Source organism: Pholcus phalangioides, unplaced genomic scaffold, assembly GCF_987345545.1.
Source record: "Pholcus phalangioides strain wild (caught in Gottingen) unplaced genomic scaffold, Ppha-v1.0 ptg000003l_1, whole genome shotgun sequence".
Lineage (NCBI taxonomy): Eukaryota > Metazoa > Arthropoda > Arachnida > Araneae > Pholcidae > Pholcus > Pholcus phalangioides.
Genome location: NW_028301596.1, coordinates 28,615,742 through 28,632,461, shown reverse-complemented (window position 1 = coordinate 28,632,461; position 16,720 = coordinate 28,615,742). Strand labels below are relative to the sequence as shown.

Below are 16,720 nucleotides of genomic sequence, written 5' to 3'. Positions count from 1 at the left end.
GTTTAGAAATATTCTTAATATTTTTTTGCTCGGTAAATGCGTTATTTAAAAATATAAATGGACATAATGTCACGCAATCAATAGGGCAGTGGATCCCACTTGGTAATGCTGAAAAATATCAAATAGCCCATGTATATTTTGGGTTGTATTGAAAATATTTACATGGCGAATGAAACATGAATCTGCAATTACGATAATATCAGATTGAAATTTTACATTCTATGTTTTTTGCCGTATTAATTTTTTTCAATGAAAAATTATGTCTAAATAAATTGAGCATGTGTGTAAATAAATAATTTGAATATTGTTGGCACAATAAAAATTGTGCTTGGATGACTATGCTATGAATAATCGCCTATAAATAAGGAAATTGAAAATTTGTGTTTTAGATCAACCTCCCTTCAATGCACAAAGTAACTAATAAGCTACAATTCATAGATAATAAATTACAGCACCTAAATGACAAAAAATTTAATTATTTTTTTGTGATGAGTACTGGTGAAATTGAAATAAAGCATGGTAAAAATTGGCAGTAATGTTAAATATTAATTTTTGTAAAACTCGTGCACTAAAGGATTAAAATATACATTTGATATTTTGAACTGTTCAAATGAACAATATTGTAATACTTAGTGGAAGTTAAATTTTGAGAAACAAATCATGTGCCACTTCTTGAAAAATTGCACTCTGTAACTCGCTCTGAGATGAGGAATATTTAATAAGGAATCATTATATTGTTTTGTTGATATGAAAAATGAAATTCGTACAATGGGACTAAAAAATAGAATTGGAATTTCAGGCACAGTTTTTATTGAGGTATATACATTATAACTAGAGGAAGCAGATTAGTGTTCGAAACGTATTACTACTTCAGTATTTGGGTTATGGCCTTGCTGTGTGTGTTCAAATTTAATTTTTTGCCAAAAATTGTTTTTGATTTTGTTTGTATGGGTAAACACAGAAAACAAATTTCCATGTCGAATATTTAAGAACTTTAAAATATAACATTTTGAGATGTTATGGAAGTGAAACTTTTAACAAGCATTTATTTTTTAACAATGTTGTTAGTAAACAGCTGAGAGATTATATATATATTAGTGTATATACATTTGTGAGAATTTCCTAACTCCGAAAAATTTTGTTTCCCAGGAACTTGGCTGTAGGTAGCTACGAAGTAATGTAAAGGTTTTCAAGGTTACCAAACAATTCTCCCAGAGCAAACAAAGGTAATTTTAATTCTTTGTATTTGACTTTGAGCAACAGTTTCCATTATTATTTTCATGTAAAATGAAATATTTCCATGCATGATTTAATGACATAAATTTTAACAATCATAATTTTCACTGATTTCATTTGTATCAACAACCCTAGTGGAACAAATACAGTCGAACCCGATTTAACACCACCATCCCACCCACAGAGTTTTGACGTTGTATCAGATCATAATCATAATAGCGTTTCGGAGAGGCTGTATTACATAAATTCACATGTTTATTAAGAAATGTTGTATTTCAGTGTCTTATTTATATTGCACCATGAATAAAATAACCTATTTATACACATTCAATTTTAAGTTGAGAAAATTCATAAAAATTGTAAACTGTACAATCACTTGAATATTTCTCAATATAAAACTCAACAGAAACATACTTCCCTCTGAAATTATTGTAATTTCAGCGACACATTTTATATGTGCAAAAACAAAATAAGCAAGGGGGAAAGGTGGCATTGTTTTTAGTCCATACCATATTGGTTTCTCTCGAGAAATATCTTGCTATGAGTAATTATCTTTATAATAATATTTTCATATACTATTGAAAGAACAACTGTTTTTGACATAATAAATTGAGGAAATTAAGATAGACGATTTCTTAATGGCTACCTATACCACTCAAAATTTGACCAGTGCAAATAAAAACATGTACTGTTGAAAAACTTGTCTTGGCTATATAAATGAGAGAAAGGACATTAAAAAAAAACTTTTAGAAGCTTTACTAACTGAAAAGCAATATTAATTCTTTGAAAAACGTGTTATATTTACTGATGAGCAAATTTTGTGAATGGAAATATTAAAACAATATACTTGACGACAAATAATATCATACTTTTTAACAAGTGAGACCATACAACCCTGCAAAATTTCTATGTTAATTTAAATAGGGGTTCCTTGATCCACAAGAGGTTGCTAAGGATGTGTTTTAGAGCAAAGCTGAAAGAGTAGAGTGAAAATATATAGTAAGCTGCGTGTCAATAGGTTTTTGCACTTCATCTGTCTGACCAAAATTTTAGGGTAGAAACATGGCTCGAAAAATTGAAAAAGGCGCAGGCCAAATTTTTTGGCAGCCAAGCATATTTTTAGAAGAAATAATCCGAAGTAAAAAAAAATTATATTCAACTTTTTCAGCACTTAGTGATGATCTTCACATGTTGGAAGATTCAGACATAAACTCCAAATATTTTATGATCTGCATAGAAAATTTTAGGTGTCAGTATGAATTTTTTTTTGCAATGTTGGCTCTTAAGATTTGCCAAGCCCTAGGTAAATACATCTAGACATGAACATGTTCATCTATGTGGAACGCCAGGCCTCCCTTGCAAAACACAGTTTATACATTTTGGATCCTACTGTGATAAAATGGTGGCGAGTCGACTCGTGCATGAATTATCTCTACTTATACAACTAAAGACTGTGTTATAATTTGAAATAAAATATACAGTACATTTAAATATTGATAAGCATAATAAAAGTGTTTTTTTTCCTTCCTCTTTTTAATTTCAGGTAAATCAACATTTGAAGATGCAGATGAAAATTTATGAATCTTAAAAAATTATATTCTTGAAAGATGCGATTTCTAAGAAAAGTACAACCAATAAATTGTGATTATGATAACTCCCTATGAACATATGTTTGAAATAAAATGTTTTTGTATGACAAATCATATGTGCAAGTTGTTATTTAATTCATGTTTCTATTAATCAATTTCAATCGATCATTCATCTTCTAATCAACTCAAATGAAATATATTGTCAAAATGAAAGTTATCAGGTGAAATTATTTGTTGGAAGCTAAATATTTAACAGATAAATTGATGAAAGATCTTTAATATAGACGTATATATATTTTAAATATTGAAGTATTCACTTCCATTAACAGGTAAGTGCTCATTCATAGAAAATCGTGTTCTGATATTTTTTAATACTGAGGAGAAACCCATAGTTTAAAATATAGAACTACAATACGCAGCAAGGCAGTTAATTCTTTTAATTATAAATTATCAATAATTTAATATTTTAGTTGCTCCGAAAATAATTTGCAATTCATTGTTTCAATGAATTTAAAAGGAATAAAAATGGATAAGAAAAAATCATTTTTAACAAATTGGTCTTAAAAAAAAGTTGCACTCAATATTAAAAATAGTATTCAGCTGGGGCCTCAAGTAGGGCCCCCGAGGCGAATAGGGGGCCCAAAAATCTACAATTATTTTGCATAATAACCCTTTCAAGAAGAGCCCCCCCCCCAAAAAAAAAGGGAAAGGCACACTACGACCATAGGCTCAACTAGTGCCAGTAACCTTAATTTAAAATTTACATTTTGTTGTAAGAATTTTCTTTTTTTCAAATTTTGATTTCATCAGTATGTGACCCGCTTATATGCAGCTGGGGTCCCAGATACTCGCTTTTTCAAGTATCTAAAAGTGGGATCCATGAGCTCGGACAAGAAAAATACAGAATCTTATTCTAAAAAAAGTCGCAAGATGAAAAATGCAACGTCTCATATACGTTTACAAAATAATTAAACTAGCTGGCGATGTTAGAGTAAAAAAAATTGCAAAGCACGGGTGACAAAAATGTGTGGCGAGTCCCTCGGAAAAAAAAGTTTGTTTACAATCAGTTGTAAACATGAAATCGCTGCCACCACCCAGTGCGGAAAAATGATTGTTAAATAATTAGTAATAGTTGTAGGCTTCAAACGGCATCCCGATTGGTTAGCGATCTGTTACTCTCGAAACCAAAAATTTTCTCTCCCTCTAACTACTGTTTCACGTCACGTGACCTTAAGGACTGGTAGTTCATAGTACCTCTTAACTACTAGTAGTTGAAGCGGTCCTTAGCTGCAGTCCTCCGACCGGTAGTTCATTAGGACTAGTAGTTACTAAGGACTGCAGAGATAGTTCACCCCCTGATTAATAAATGATAGCAGGGATCAGCATTGTCAATTTGATGCAGCTGAACCACATTTGGATTGAACCAGAAAATAATATTAATTTAAAATAATAAATTAAAATTTAAGATCATTAAGAAACAAAGATGGAAATGGGGGAAAAAAAATCTTGGCCAGGTTTGAGAGGGAATCAAACCCACAACCTTTATTATTTGTGCTCCATGGTCTAACCACTGTACCAATTGTGGACATAGGCAGGGCCGTCTTAAGAGTATCATGGGCACCCCGGGCCAAGTGGTTTTTTGGAGGCCCTACCTGGTAAATCCTAGAAAATTTCAACCGGATCTTATTTTTGTGAGGCCCCTCTTCTCTTGAGGCCCCCAGGCCGTGCTGTTAAGACAGCACTGGACAAAGGTATTAGCAGAATTAAGTATATCTATTATTAAACATCGCCAAAAAATATGTTGGCGCCAACAAACAGCCGCCAAAAAAACATGTGCCAATCACGTGCATGTGCATTCTGACAATGTTCAACATGCTCAACACTGCAGCAAGCCACTTTTGATTTTATAGTCAGTATATCTTGCAGCATTTCAGTTGAAAGAGATGCCTTAAATTGTGTACGTGAGCACGAGTGTTTTATTCACTACACTAAAAATCTGCTCACATTCTGCATTGCTGTAAGGAATAGTAAATATTCTAAACATGACTTTTGATAAGAAATGGCAGCAGAAAGAGCCATTTCTTATATTTCTATTTTGATAAGAAAAAGGCCAGCAAAGTTTATCAATTCCCCAATGAGGGCACATCAATATGTTTTTCAGTTTTTATGCAATCTGGAATATCCTCCATTTGCAATTAAGGAAACTGATTTTGCAGGATGTCAAAAGCAGAATCTTCAGCAGTAATCAGAAGAAGGCAAGGAAATTTTTCCAAAATAAAAAGGTCAAATTTGAAAAAGACAAATTTTCAATAGATGCGACTTCAGAGTTCACAAGAACATCATTTTTCAAGGGGAATATAATTACACACTGTGACTGACAAAGTACTTCCTGAAGCTATCAAAAAAAAAAAAAAAAATTCACGCCTTCTGTTTTTCTACAACCTTCGTTGCAGACTGCCTTATAACCAAATCAGGGTCATTCCTCAGATTGTCTCTTCTGTTATACAAGAAATGAATGCGAGGAATAAGTGATTGTAGCTGAGTATTCTGTTCTTCAAATAAAAGGATCACATTGACAAGGAACAAACAGAATGCTGTGTTTAATTCTGATAAGAAGAAAATTCTTTTTTGATGTTAAAGAACCCCACTTTGTTTTGGCAAATCTTTTCCAGTCATCTCACACTTTTGATAAGACTTCTCCTTAGTTATCTTAGGTTGTGTTGATGGTTTTGATTCAGAGGCAGACTCTGATGATTTAGTTTTTCTTAGGGATTTAGTAGAACTTCAACGAACTGACAAGCTCATTATTGTTCCTAAATTCTTCTTTAAAAAATGAAGTCAACGGTTCCCACTGTTGTACCAGCCAATTTAGGCATTGTCCCAACAAAAGCCTTGTGTGTGGACACGTTTCAGTATTTTCCTCATCTCTGTATTGCATATAAATTGAAAATGCTTCCGTTTTCCCTAACACTTTGAACATCTCTCCAAGTAGTAGTAGTGTGTGTGTTAATTATCATTTCTCATCAACTTTAACTGGAAGGCATTCTGATCCTAGCTGCTAAATTTATTAAATGGCAGCTACACCCAATAGTAACTAAATGACTCATCCCTTTCTTTAATATGTCAAACACTCCTGCTTTCATGCCCATCATGAAGGAGCATTATCTGCTCCGAAGGCCAAATAATCCTGTAATGGTACACTATTGAATTTTAGGTGATCCAATATAATATGAGCAATATTGTATCCAGTGCTATCTCCTTGCAATACAGGTACAGATAACAAATTGCTCTGTATATCTGACATGTTTTTTCATTGTAATAACTAACCACAATTAGAAATAATTTTTCATCCACTTCATTGTTTTTATTAGTAACAATAAAAAATGGCTGTTTTCTACATAGGTCAAAAATGAATTATTTATTTCTTTAACAATGGCTGTGGTTTTTGTGCGAGCACTGCCATATTTTTTTGCTGTATCACCACATGGGAATATATTTCAAAAAATTTGTCCAGCACGAGCTGCACAACTTATTGGTAAATTATGTTCGATAATGAATACAGTAAAATATGACTCAGCATGTACCACAGAATTGTCCCTTTCTATGCCAGCAAAATTAACTTTTGTATTCTGCTCAATAGAAGCTGCATAATCCATGTACTTTTTAGTGTTCATATGTTTCTCACAATGTCAGTCTTTCCCACAATGCAAAATAGAGAAATGATTTTATAAAAATAATGTTTCTTTTTGTGGATGCTATCAGTGATGGATAATCTTTGGCATGCGAACTCTTAAAAGCAGTTGTATATTTTCTTTTCGTAGACATATTTAATCAAAGAAAACAATTTCAAAATGTAAAGCTGCTGAAGAAAAAACCTCCAGTGGAATCCCAAATCATGTAATACAATTGTACAATCAATCTGTCTCTGTTATTGTGTTTGCAACATTGTTGTTAATAGGATGATATGCTGATTATACAGGAATTTCGGCAACCAAGACCATCTCCTGATAAATAATTGCAGATAAATGCTAAGTAAACAAAGTCCCATCATTGACAGTTTGCTTAAACGCAGTCACCAAGACTTTTTTGATGCTCGATAGAAGCAACGTCAACAACCGAGTACGTATATTCCATGAAATATGGCTGCCATAGTCATGCTGTAAGTAGTCTGAAGTAGAACTGCTGCCCTAATGGCAACCATAGTCACTGACATCATGACATTGTGAAAGCTGAGGGAAAATCTAAATTTGTCAAAATCCAGAGAATTTTTAGCAAATTTGGAGAGCAGGAACTCTGGAGATCTGTATATGTCATTGCTATGTCATTTTACATAGCTGCAATCACGAGTTCTATAATTGGAAAAATGGTCGATGTCGTTATTCCATTTCAGTTACCTTCATGGAATAACGATCATGCTTTCAGGGTAACAAATTTTCTTTCCTCTAGGATAATTTTATAGTCTCTCTTCTAAAGTTTGAAAAAAATGACCTAGCCCATTGTTTGACAGAACGCTTCATTTGCAGGTACCATATTTATGATGATGTTAAGATTTTGAAATGAGATCATTGCCAAATTATAGTGCAAGAAGTTATCATATGAGGTGTTTTTTTTTTTACTATACCTCCACATTAACTAGTTGTGCTAATTAAAGGTAATAAACAGGAATTGACAGATACATAGCTTTAGAAAAGGTAGGTTGAAGAAAAGAATGAAATGTATAAGAAAGGACTTAGGCCGAATGTAGGTTGTTAAAAGAATTTTGGGTGGTAGACTTAAATAGTTGAGACAAAGCAAAGACAGCATATAAGAGCCTCTCAGATACGTAAGGTATATTACGGTATGAAGTTATTTACAGGTTATGATGTGGGAAAAGTTACAATTTGTAAATGACTACATGCCATAATATACCTTAGCTTCTTCTCTACTATTTCAGTCTACTACCATCAATAGTCATTCATATGTAGTATTTATGATCTAGTCATTCATAGGCTATGCTGTAGAAAGGTAATAAAATGAGATGTTTGACTGAAGATGGAACTGAAAAGTAATACAGTTGACGCTCATTATAACAACCTCCATCATTCTGTCTAAAATGGATGTTATATCGAGTGGCCATTATATTGAAAAGTATACAGTCAAACCAAATTAATAAGTCACTCTTCAAAGACCAAAAATATGGCCTCATAAGCGGAGTGACTCGTTAAACAGAGTAAACCATGGCCTCGCTGATTCCTGTCTTTTTATTGATGCATTCAAGCAAGAAAAACAAAATTTTAGTTATTCAAATGAGTTCAGTCATGAAAATTTATTACTCAAGTTTTTATTAATCAATTAATGTTTATTTGCTACATAATTATGCATTTATATAACTCAAAATATTACCTTTTTCCATTTTTAAAAATTCGCAAATTTTTCTGCATGTTAATGGAAACCAAGGCATTGTCATCTTGTATCACAGTTTAAGTTTAATCCTCTTGGAACACCATAAATGAAAATAAAATATCCTTTATGAGTTAAAAAAAAAACCCATATATTTTTGACTGGAAAAAACACTGGCGAGTTTTACTTGTTTGGAATTGGTAGTTGAAGACCTAAATAAGCAGTCGTCCAACGTTGAAAGAATCTGTCAACAAGCCTGCAGTGGGGGGGGGGGGGGGGCACAAGGAAATGGAAGCTTCAGTGGCTTCTGCTTGGATCGCTCGGTAAATTTTTGACATGGTAAGAGTGAATGTTCAACTTATCGTGTATATTGTACAAAGAGTTTCCAATTTTATTGGTAATTTTGGAAAGGGTGCTTTCACAAAAGTGACTCATTAAGTGGAGTGGGTGATGCACTATCAGGAGCTTAATAACATTAGAGTCCCATAGAGGATAAGGATTTCCAAAAAGTGACACGGTAAGTGGAGTGACATGTTACCCTGGCGATGCAGTGCCAAGGTTTGAATGTATATATGGGATATTTTTTATATGAAAGCATTTGGGACTTATCCTACTGGTCATTGTAATGGAATGGCAACTATAATGTGGGGTTGTTATAATAATTGTTGACTATAGAATGATAAACATGCAGAGACGACATTGGAAGTATCAGGCAGCAAAAGGAAAGTAGGAATAATCTTCAGTCACAAGTCAGGTATAAATTAGCTCTGGAACAGATCCTGAATCAAAAATTATAGGGTCAAATTAGGCAATGAAGTAAAAGTTTTGTTGTTGAATCTTGGTGTGGAATGGAAAAAAAAAAAAATCAAGGGGTAATATTTAACACAAAATGATATAAAAACAGGGCAAAAATGAGGAGGGGTTAAAAAAGGAAGGAAGGGAAGCAAGAGTGTGCACAGGAGAGAATATATATTGCTTTAGGGTCAGTTTACCACATGCCAATTATGTTTTAATCGCAGGTAGGTTTTATGTTAGGTTCCAGGTGTTTTATGGAGGGAAAGAAAATTATTAATAATAATGTTAAAAAATAGTTATTAAACTTGAATAAATGATCTACTATTGTAATAGTCATCTTTTGGTTACCTGTCATGGGTTAATATAAACGAAAAATGCAGCTACTCTATAAATAAGAGGAACTTATTTTCAGTAAAACAAATCAAGTTTTATACAACAAACAAAGGAATGGGGATTGAGAGCAAGAGAATAACAATGGTTGCACAGGTCAAATGCAGTTTAATCTATATGATATACGAGGTACTCATTTATTCAGGCATGTGAACAAAGCTATACAAAACCCCCCCTCAATCTATATATATAAAATTCATTTTCTGTCTGTGTGTGTGTGTGTGTGTGTGTGTGTATGTTCTCTATACAAATCTACAATTTTAGATCTATTGTTACCAAATTTTACATATATACCAAATGGGACCCGACTTGAACGATAGGCTACTTTAAAATTTTGTCAGAGTAGGTCAAGTGCCCCAAATGGGAAAAAAACTGTCAGGCAACAATGGTTTTTGGACCTCAACAATCACTCTCAAATTACTTTTTATACTTTGGTTACCGTGGTTCCCTAGCAAGGCGTTTCAGACGTGTTTTATGCCTTTATAATGGTTTGAGACATTTTCAATACTCCCAGTAATGAAGTTTTTTGAATGACGTCATAATCATCATCAGCATCGCTTTGAGGCTCAGGAAAAGGGTGATCCTCATAGAAATCAGTGCTAAAATTGCCGATTTTAATGTAGAAATGCGGAAACTTGGTGGTGTTTTCTGTCACATCAATAATTTTAAAAATTGTATTGAATTCTCGATTTTTGAAATATTGAGTTCGCTTAGAGATATATGAAGCCCAGGAGATTAAATATGAAATAATTAGCCGGACCTACTTTTGAGTTGGATATCCAGGCAATAACATTGATTTCAACTTTTTATTTATATCTTCTCAAGCATGAAAATTAAGTTCTCTGTATTGTCTTTTGATATTCAGAAAATGATTAATGATAATTTTCATAAATTGATATAGTTTAAGTTGTTTTAAAATCAATTATGGGTTCGTAAAATACATAGAAGAAATGCCACAGATTAAATTAAGTATTTTTGGAAGCAGAAACAGACAGAAATAGATAACTTGAAGTTTGGGAGGGGGATCGAAATACCTAGCGCCCCTTAAAAAAAGGGAAAAAAATTTGTTTCTATGTTTCTTCAAATCTAGATTTGTTCATGTCATGAAGTCGCCATATTGGTTAACTTAGATACGGTTTGCATGTCCCGCAAAGAAAGAGGGCGATATCATGTGATCCAAAAAGCCTCATTAAAGAAAACCCGGGCAGCGCCGGGTATTATGGCTAGTGAACAATATTTTTGGCGCTATCTCATAAGAGAGAGAGAGATGTTCTCTTTTTGATAAATGCCAACAATTACCATAATGCAATACCAACAATATAATTGTGACATTTTCAGAATTTTTCTGCCCTAAGGGAATTGAGTTAGCTTAATAAGAAAATACTGGAAATCAAGTTTTTGAAAAAATTATTTTCATGATTTCAATGCAAGACAAAAAAGCTAAGAAACAAATGATACCTTTGCCAGAGCTTCATCAAACCAAGTGCTACAAGGAATTTCAGTCTTAATTCTTTTATACAACTTTTTTAAAAGTGATTCGTCGAGCCACACTTTCAATGCTGCCTTCAAAGATATATTTAAAAAAATATAATTCATTCTATTTAAATACTTATAAGAGCAATTTTCATGCAAAAATTCTAAAAAACTATTTTTTTTATCAATCAGCACCAATACATACACATATCATTTTTATAACAAGATATACAGAAGACTGGATGTTGTGAAGATATTTATTATTTGAGATGTTAATTTTTTTAAGGAAGGAAAAAACTCATCTCTGCCTCTACCGGGAGTCGAACCCGGGTCCCTCGATTGCCGGACGAGTGCTCTGACCACTAAGCTACAGAGGAGATAGAGATTTTCCTTCGCTAGAGCGTATATATGCCGAACGGAACCGTGCAATGAACTATTAGCTGATCGGTTTCACTGTCCATTGCATGGTTCCGTTCGGCATATATACGCTCTAGCGAAGGAAAATCTCTATCTCCTCTGTAGCTTAGTGGTCAGAGCACTCGTCCGGCAATCGAGGGACCCGGGTTCGACTCCCGGTAGAGGCAGAGATGAGTTTTTTCCTTCCTTAAAAAAATTAACATCTCAAATAATAAATATCTTCACAACATCCAGTCTTCTGTATATCTTGTATTAACAAGTGGAGAGCGACATTCATGTCAATTTTTATAACATTACTTGTAGTACCATTCAATGTATGAAAATCAAGATATATCAGAACTATGATGAAGTGAGCATGCCCTAACAAAGAACTTGAAAACATATGAAAGGGAAATATGTTACTTGGGTGAAATATTACTTCAAAAATATTTGAATGCAAAAGTAACTGCAGCTTTTTGTAAATGAATACTTACTTAACCGTACATGCACCTCGTACATACATTCCTCTGCAGAATTTCTAACAAATCAGTACATGCTGGAATGTGTGTTGCCAGGGCCGTCTTAAGAGCATCATGGGCCCCCGGACCAAGTGATTTTTCTAAGGTCCTACGAGGCAAATTCTTGAAAACTTCAACCAGATCTCAATTTTGTGAGGCCCCTTCTTCACTTGAGGTGCCCGGGTGGGCCCATGCCTTAAGACAGCACTGTGTGTTGCAAGTGCATTTGTAGCCCTTAATGTATTTAAGTTGTTGTGCTTGTTTTATGTTCTTGCTGGTGCTTTTGTCATCAGTCTTTTAAGTTTTGGAGTAAAGACACTTTGTAAAGTGCAATAAGCATTTGATTCCATAATTTTTAGACAGAATACTGTCACAAATAAAATAAAAGTAGTGTACAGGATCAATATGATGCCCCAGGAAGTGAAAAACCAAGTGAAGTTGGTAAATTATGTACCAAATATGCTCTAATAATTGAACCCAATGAAATATTGGGGACTTTCTTTCATTTAAAAAGACGTCCTTGATGTCATTTCTCAGCTATTAACAGAATGTTGCCGCCATCTATTGCATGGTGCCATTCAGCATACATTCCAAGGGGGATTCTATCTGCTTTCATAGCTTAGTTAGTAGACCAGGGTTTGAGTTTTCGTGAGGGCAGAGACAGGGTTGTTTGGTTTAAACCTTGGTTTTAACCAAGTGGTTTTTTTTAAAAAAAAACCAGTTTGGTTTTTTTCAAAAAATCAAATATAAGTTGCCTAACTATAATTTTTTAACTTGAAAAATATCATATTGGTTCATTATTAGCCAAAATGTTTCATTTCTACCACATTTTATATCCTTGGGGTACATTCAGATGGCATATCTTTAAATGACATAAGATTTTATAAGTGGTTTTTTTCGAAAAGTCTCATAAAAGTGGCCAGAATATATATATATTTTTCATATGAAGTATCTTAGTTATTTAAAGTTATATATAAAAGCCAAAATTTCTCATTCTTACAACAGTTTCTAACCTTTGGCTACATTCTGATGCTCTATATTTAGCAAATTCACGAATAAGGATTGCATCACACATCTAAATGTAGTGGTGTATTATCTCACAGGGTTTCTTTTTCCCTTCACAAAGAAGCAGCTACAGTAGTGATACCATCATGCTAGGGGCAGGTGGTCCTATAATCCAATAAAGACACCAACTGTCCTTAAAGAACAAAGACCAGTGTACTAGTAGTTACATTACCTCACATACATTTTCATTTTCTTTCCCATAAGAAGTAGCACATCTTCTACTGTATATCTCCCAGTCTTAATATTCAATAGTTGTTTTTTTTATACTTTCAGACTGTTAAGCCCAGTTAATCAAGGTTCTACCGTGTAGTAGTAACAGATTTAAACTGAAGAGCCAAAAAAAACTGGTACAGGCATGCGTATGCAAATAAAGACATATGGAGCCAATCAGAGTACGGCGCTGCGGTCGGCAATGCCTATATAACACAACAAGTATCTGGCATAGTTGTTAGATCGGTTACTGCTGCTACAATGGCAGGTTATCGAGATTTAAGTGAGTTTGAACGTGGTGTTATAGTCGGCGCACGAGAGATGAAATTTGGATTTTCCCGTACGACCATTTCACGAGTGTACCGTGAATATCAGGAATCCGGTAAAAAATTAAATCTATGACATCACTGCGGCCGGAAAAATATTATGCAAGAACGGGACCAACGACGACTGACGAGAATCATTAAACGTGACAGACGTGCAACCCTTACGCAAATTGCTGCAGATTTCAATGCTGGGCCATCAACAAGTGTCAGCGTGCGAACCATTCAACGAAACATCATCGATATGGGCTTTCGGAGCCGAAGGCCCACTCGTGTACCCTTGATGACTGCACGACACAAAGCTTTACGCCTTGCCTGGGCCCGACAACACAGACATTGGACTGTTGAGGACTGGAAACACGTTGCCTGGTCTGACGAGTCTCGGTTCCAATTGCTTCAAGCTGATGGACGTGTACGGGTATGGAGACAACCTCATGAATCCATGGATCCTACATGTTAACAGGGGACTGTTCAAGCTGGTGGAGGTTCTGTGATGGTATGGGGCGTGTGCAGTAGGCATGATACGGGACCCCTGATACGTCTAGATACGACTCTGACAGGTGACAGGTACGTAAGCAGCCTGTCTGATCACCTGCACCCATTCATGTCCATTGTGCATTCTGACGGCCTTGGACAATTTCAGCAGGACAATGTGACACCCCACACGTCCAGCATTGCTACAAAGTAGCTCCAGGAACACTCTTCTGACTTTAGACACTTCCGCTGGCCACCAAAATCCCCAGACATGAACATTATTGAACATATCTGGGATGCCTTGCAACGTGCTGTTCAGAAGAGATCTCCACCCCCTCTCACTCCTACGGATTTATGGACAGCCCTGCAGAATTCATGGTGTCAATTACCTCCAGCACTACTTCAGACATTAGTCTAGTCCATGCCACGTCGTGTTGCGGCACTTCACGTGCTCGCGGGGGCCCTATACGATATTAGGAAGGTGTACAGGTTTTTTTGGCTCTTCAGTGTATGAAAAATAATCAGCTATATACAGGGTGATTATAATTTAAGTTTTGATTCCAAAACTATACAATAAGTACTGATCAGAATGACTTGAAAATTTGCATGGATACTCCTGAAGCAATGGAAGTTTCTTTTGCAAAAGGAAAAAAAGTACAAGTAGTGCAAAATGTGCAAGTAGATGATGCTGTACTTGGACAGCAGTATAGTCTATTTTGTGCAACCACATCATTTCAGCACTTCCACAGCATCAGTGTGTGGATAGAACTTCTATTAAGATGCAAATTGCAATACCAGCAAAGAAGCTGCTGAAGACCCATTTTGACAGGATGCATCTTAACCCTTGTAACTTCTGGCTGTGGGTGTAGCTCAAAATGTTATAAACAGTGGTCATGGTCAGACTTTGGTGAATTGGAATCTCCAGCACATTCCCTATATGTTAGAAGTTCTTCAGGAATATTAACGGGGGGGGGGGGGGAAGGGGCGTTTGGTTTAATAAAGCTGAATTGCAAGCACATCCACATCATGACCATGGCATACTCCGATTATGTTGTTGAACAACAATTTTTGTGCTTTCAACCTCAGGTTGGACAACATATTTAACATTTCTTAAGTAAGTTGTAATTATTTGTTCAATTACTTTGTTTTTTGTGATGTTTCCATGAATTATGAAATCGTGCAATGCTATAATTAAGGTATCATTCTGCCATGACTGGCTATCGTTTCCATTCTGTGAGCAAATTTCCCACATGTTGGATGATGTGATTAATTTTACATTTTCAAGTATTTTTTCCCCTTTACCAAATAAAATTGAATTTTTTCAGGAATATTCATGTCAATTTTCAAGTCATTTTGACAATCGTTCTTTTTTTACAGTGTTTTGAAATCAGAACCTTAGTTATAATCACCCTGTATATCGTAAATCATTGCTAATTAATCTGCATTATTTATGCTTCATTAAATACATTATATTCACCTAATTTTTATTAGTTTTTGCAAAATAGCTTCCTAATTAAGTATACTGAAAGTAACTGGAGAAAAACCTTTATATACTATATGATTAATAATAACATTGAAAGAATTTTCAAACACACAGTAATCCATTGAGTTAAGCAAAAATAATTAAATTGCAAAAGTTGGTTTTTGTTAAAATGTAAGAAATATTGATTAATTAAGTATGGAAATAGTGTTAATTTTATTAATAAACATTTTATTTTAATTAATTATTGGAAGTTTGAATGATTTTTCAGAAATTTCATTGTTTTTAATGTTAATACTATTTAAAACAAAACAACCGGTTTAAACCAAAAAAACTCAGTTTTTTGGTTTTTTTTTAAAAAAACCGGTTTTTTGGTTTTTTAAAAAAAAAACGGTTTTTTTACCAACCCTGGACAGAGATGAATTTTCCTTCCCTGAAATACTGATTTATTCAACCAAACTTTTTAACAATTAAATCTTTTTTAAATTAGCTGAGGTATTATTGTACTTCGAGTGAAAAATCTACTGGAGTTGACATGCATATGCAAAATTTTCTAAGAAAAAAAGAGCCTTCCTACTACCTGGAGCTGTGAATATGGATAAGTTTAGGGATAAAATTCTTTCTATAAACAACAATGGCATTTAATCTGCACAAAAAATATTGTAACATGAATGTTCCAGTTCATTAACATAATGTATGAAATAAAAATACTGAGCTTTCGATTTGAATGTAGATAAAACAAGGTAAGATCACTTCAGTCTGCAAATGTATGAAACATAAAATACACATTGTACAGTCATAGTGACACAAAGCCATAAAGCCACCACACTTCATGCGAAAGAGAACTTACATTTTCTGCAAAATATAAGTCATATATATGAACAGCAGCTTCTCTGATACCTTCCAAGTCTGATGGAGATGGAGTTGCTTGAGAAAGCATTTGCTCAGCTGAAACTCTAAATCCCTGAAAAAGCAAAGATAAAAACTTAAGAATAGTGTTATATATATTATATATTAGAGATAGACAAATTGTAGAAAAAAATAAATTAAAAACAAATAGTGGGAAGGGTATAATAAAACATACCTCAACAGAATGATAGAAATATACATAGCCCTGTGCAGAAACACTGGACATAAAATCTGCAAAATAAAAATATTGGAAAATAAATTAACTAGTTGAAATTAATTTCATTAATAGCAATGATATGAATATATTTTTCGATTTCACTAGGAGAGATGAAAGCAGCTATGCAAATGCAGTGATATAAGATGCTGAAGATTATTTTGAACAGAGTTTTTTAGCAACACACAAAACCGATTGAAAAAAGTATGTTATTCTTTTAAATTTTTATCTATTTATATTCTTTTTTAATCATAATGCAGTAAAACCTG

The 16,720-nt window shown here is 34.0% G+C and overlaps 1 protein-coding gene across 4 annotated transcripts in view; it reads right to left on the bottom strand.

The window, feature by feature from the left end:
- The window catches only part of LOC149088357 (sorting nexin-13-like), a 360,452-nt gene that overhangs the window by 73,042 nt on the left and 270,690 nt on the right, over positions 1-16,720 (bottom strand). For all 4 annotated transcript variants that reach the window (XM_089247374.1, XM_089247371.1, XM_089247378.1 and 1 more), the window contains 3 exons: positions 16,413-16,468; positions 16,179-16,292; positions 10,848-10,952 (listed from right to left, as the gene is read on the bottom strand). In XM_089247374.1, the coding sequence (XP_089103500.1) occupies positions 10,848-10,952; positions 16,179-16,292; positions 16,413-16,468 (275 nt within the window). The remainder of the gene's footprint in view (positions 1-10,847; positions 10,953-16,178; positions 16,293-16,412; positions 16,469-16,720) is intronic.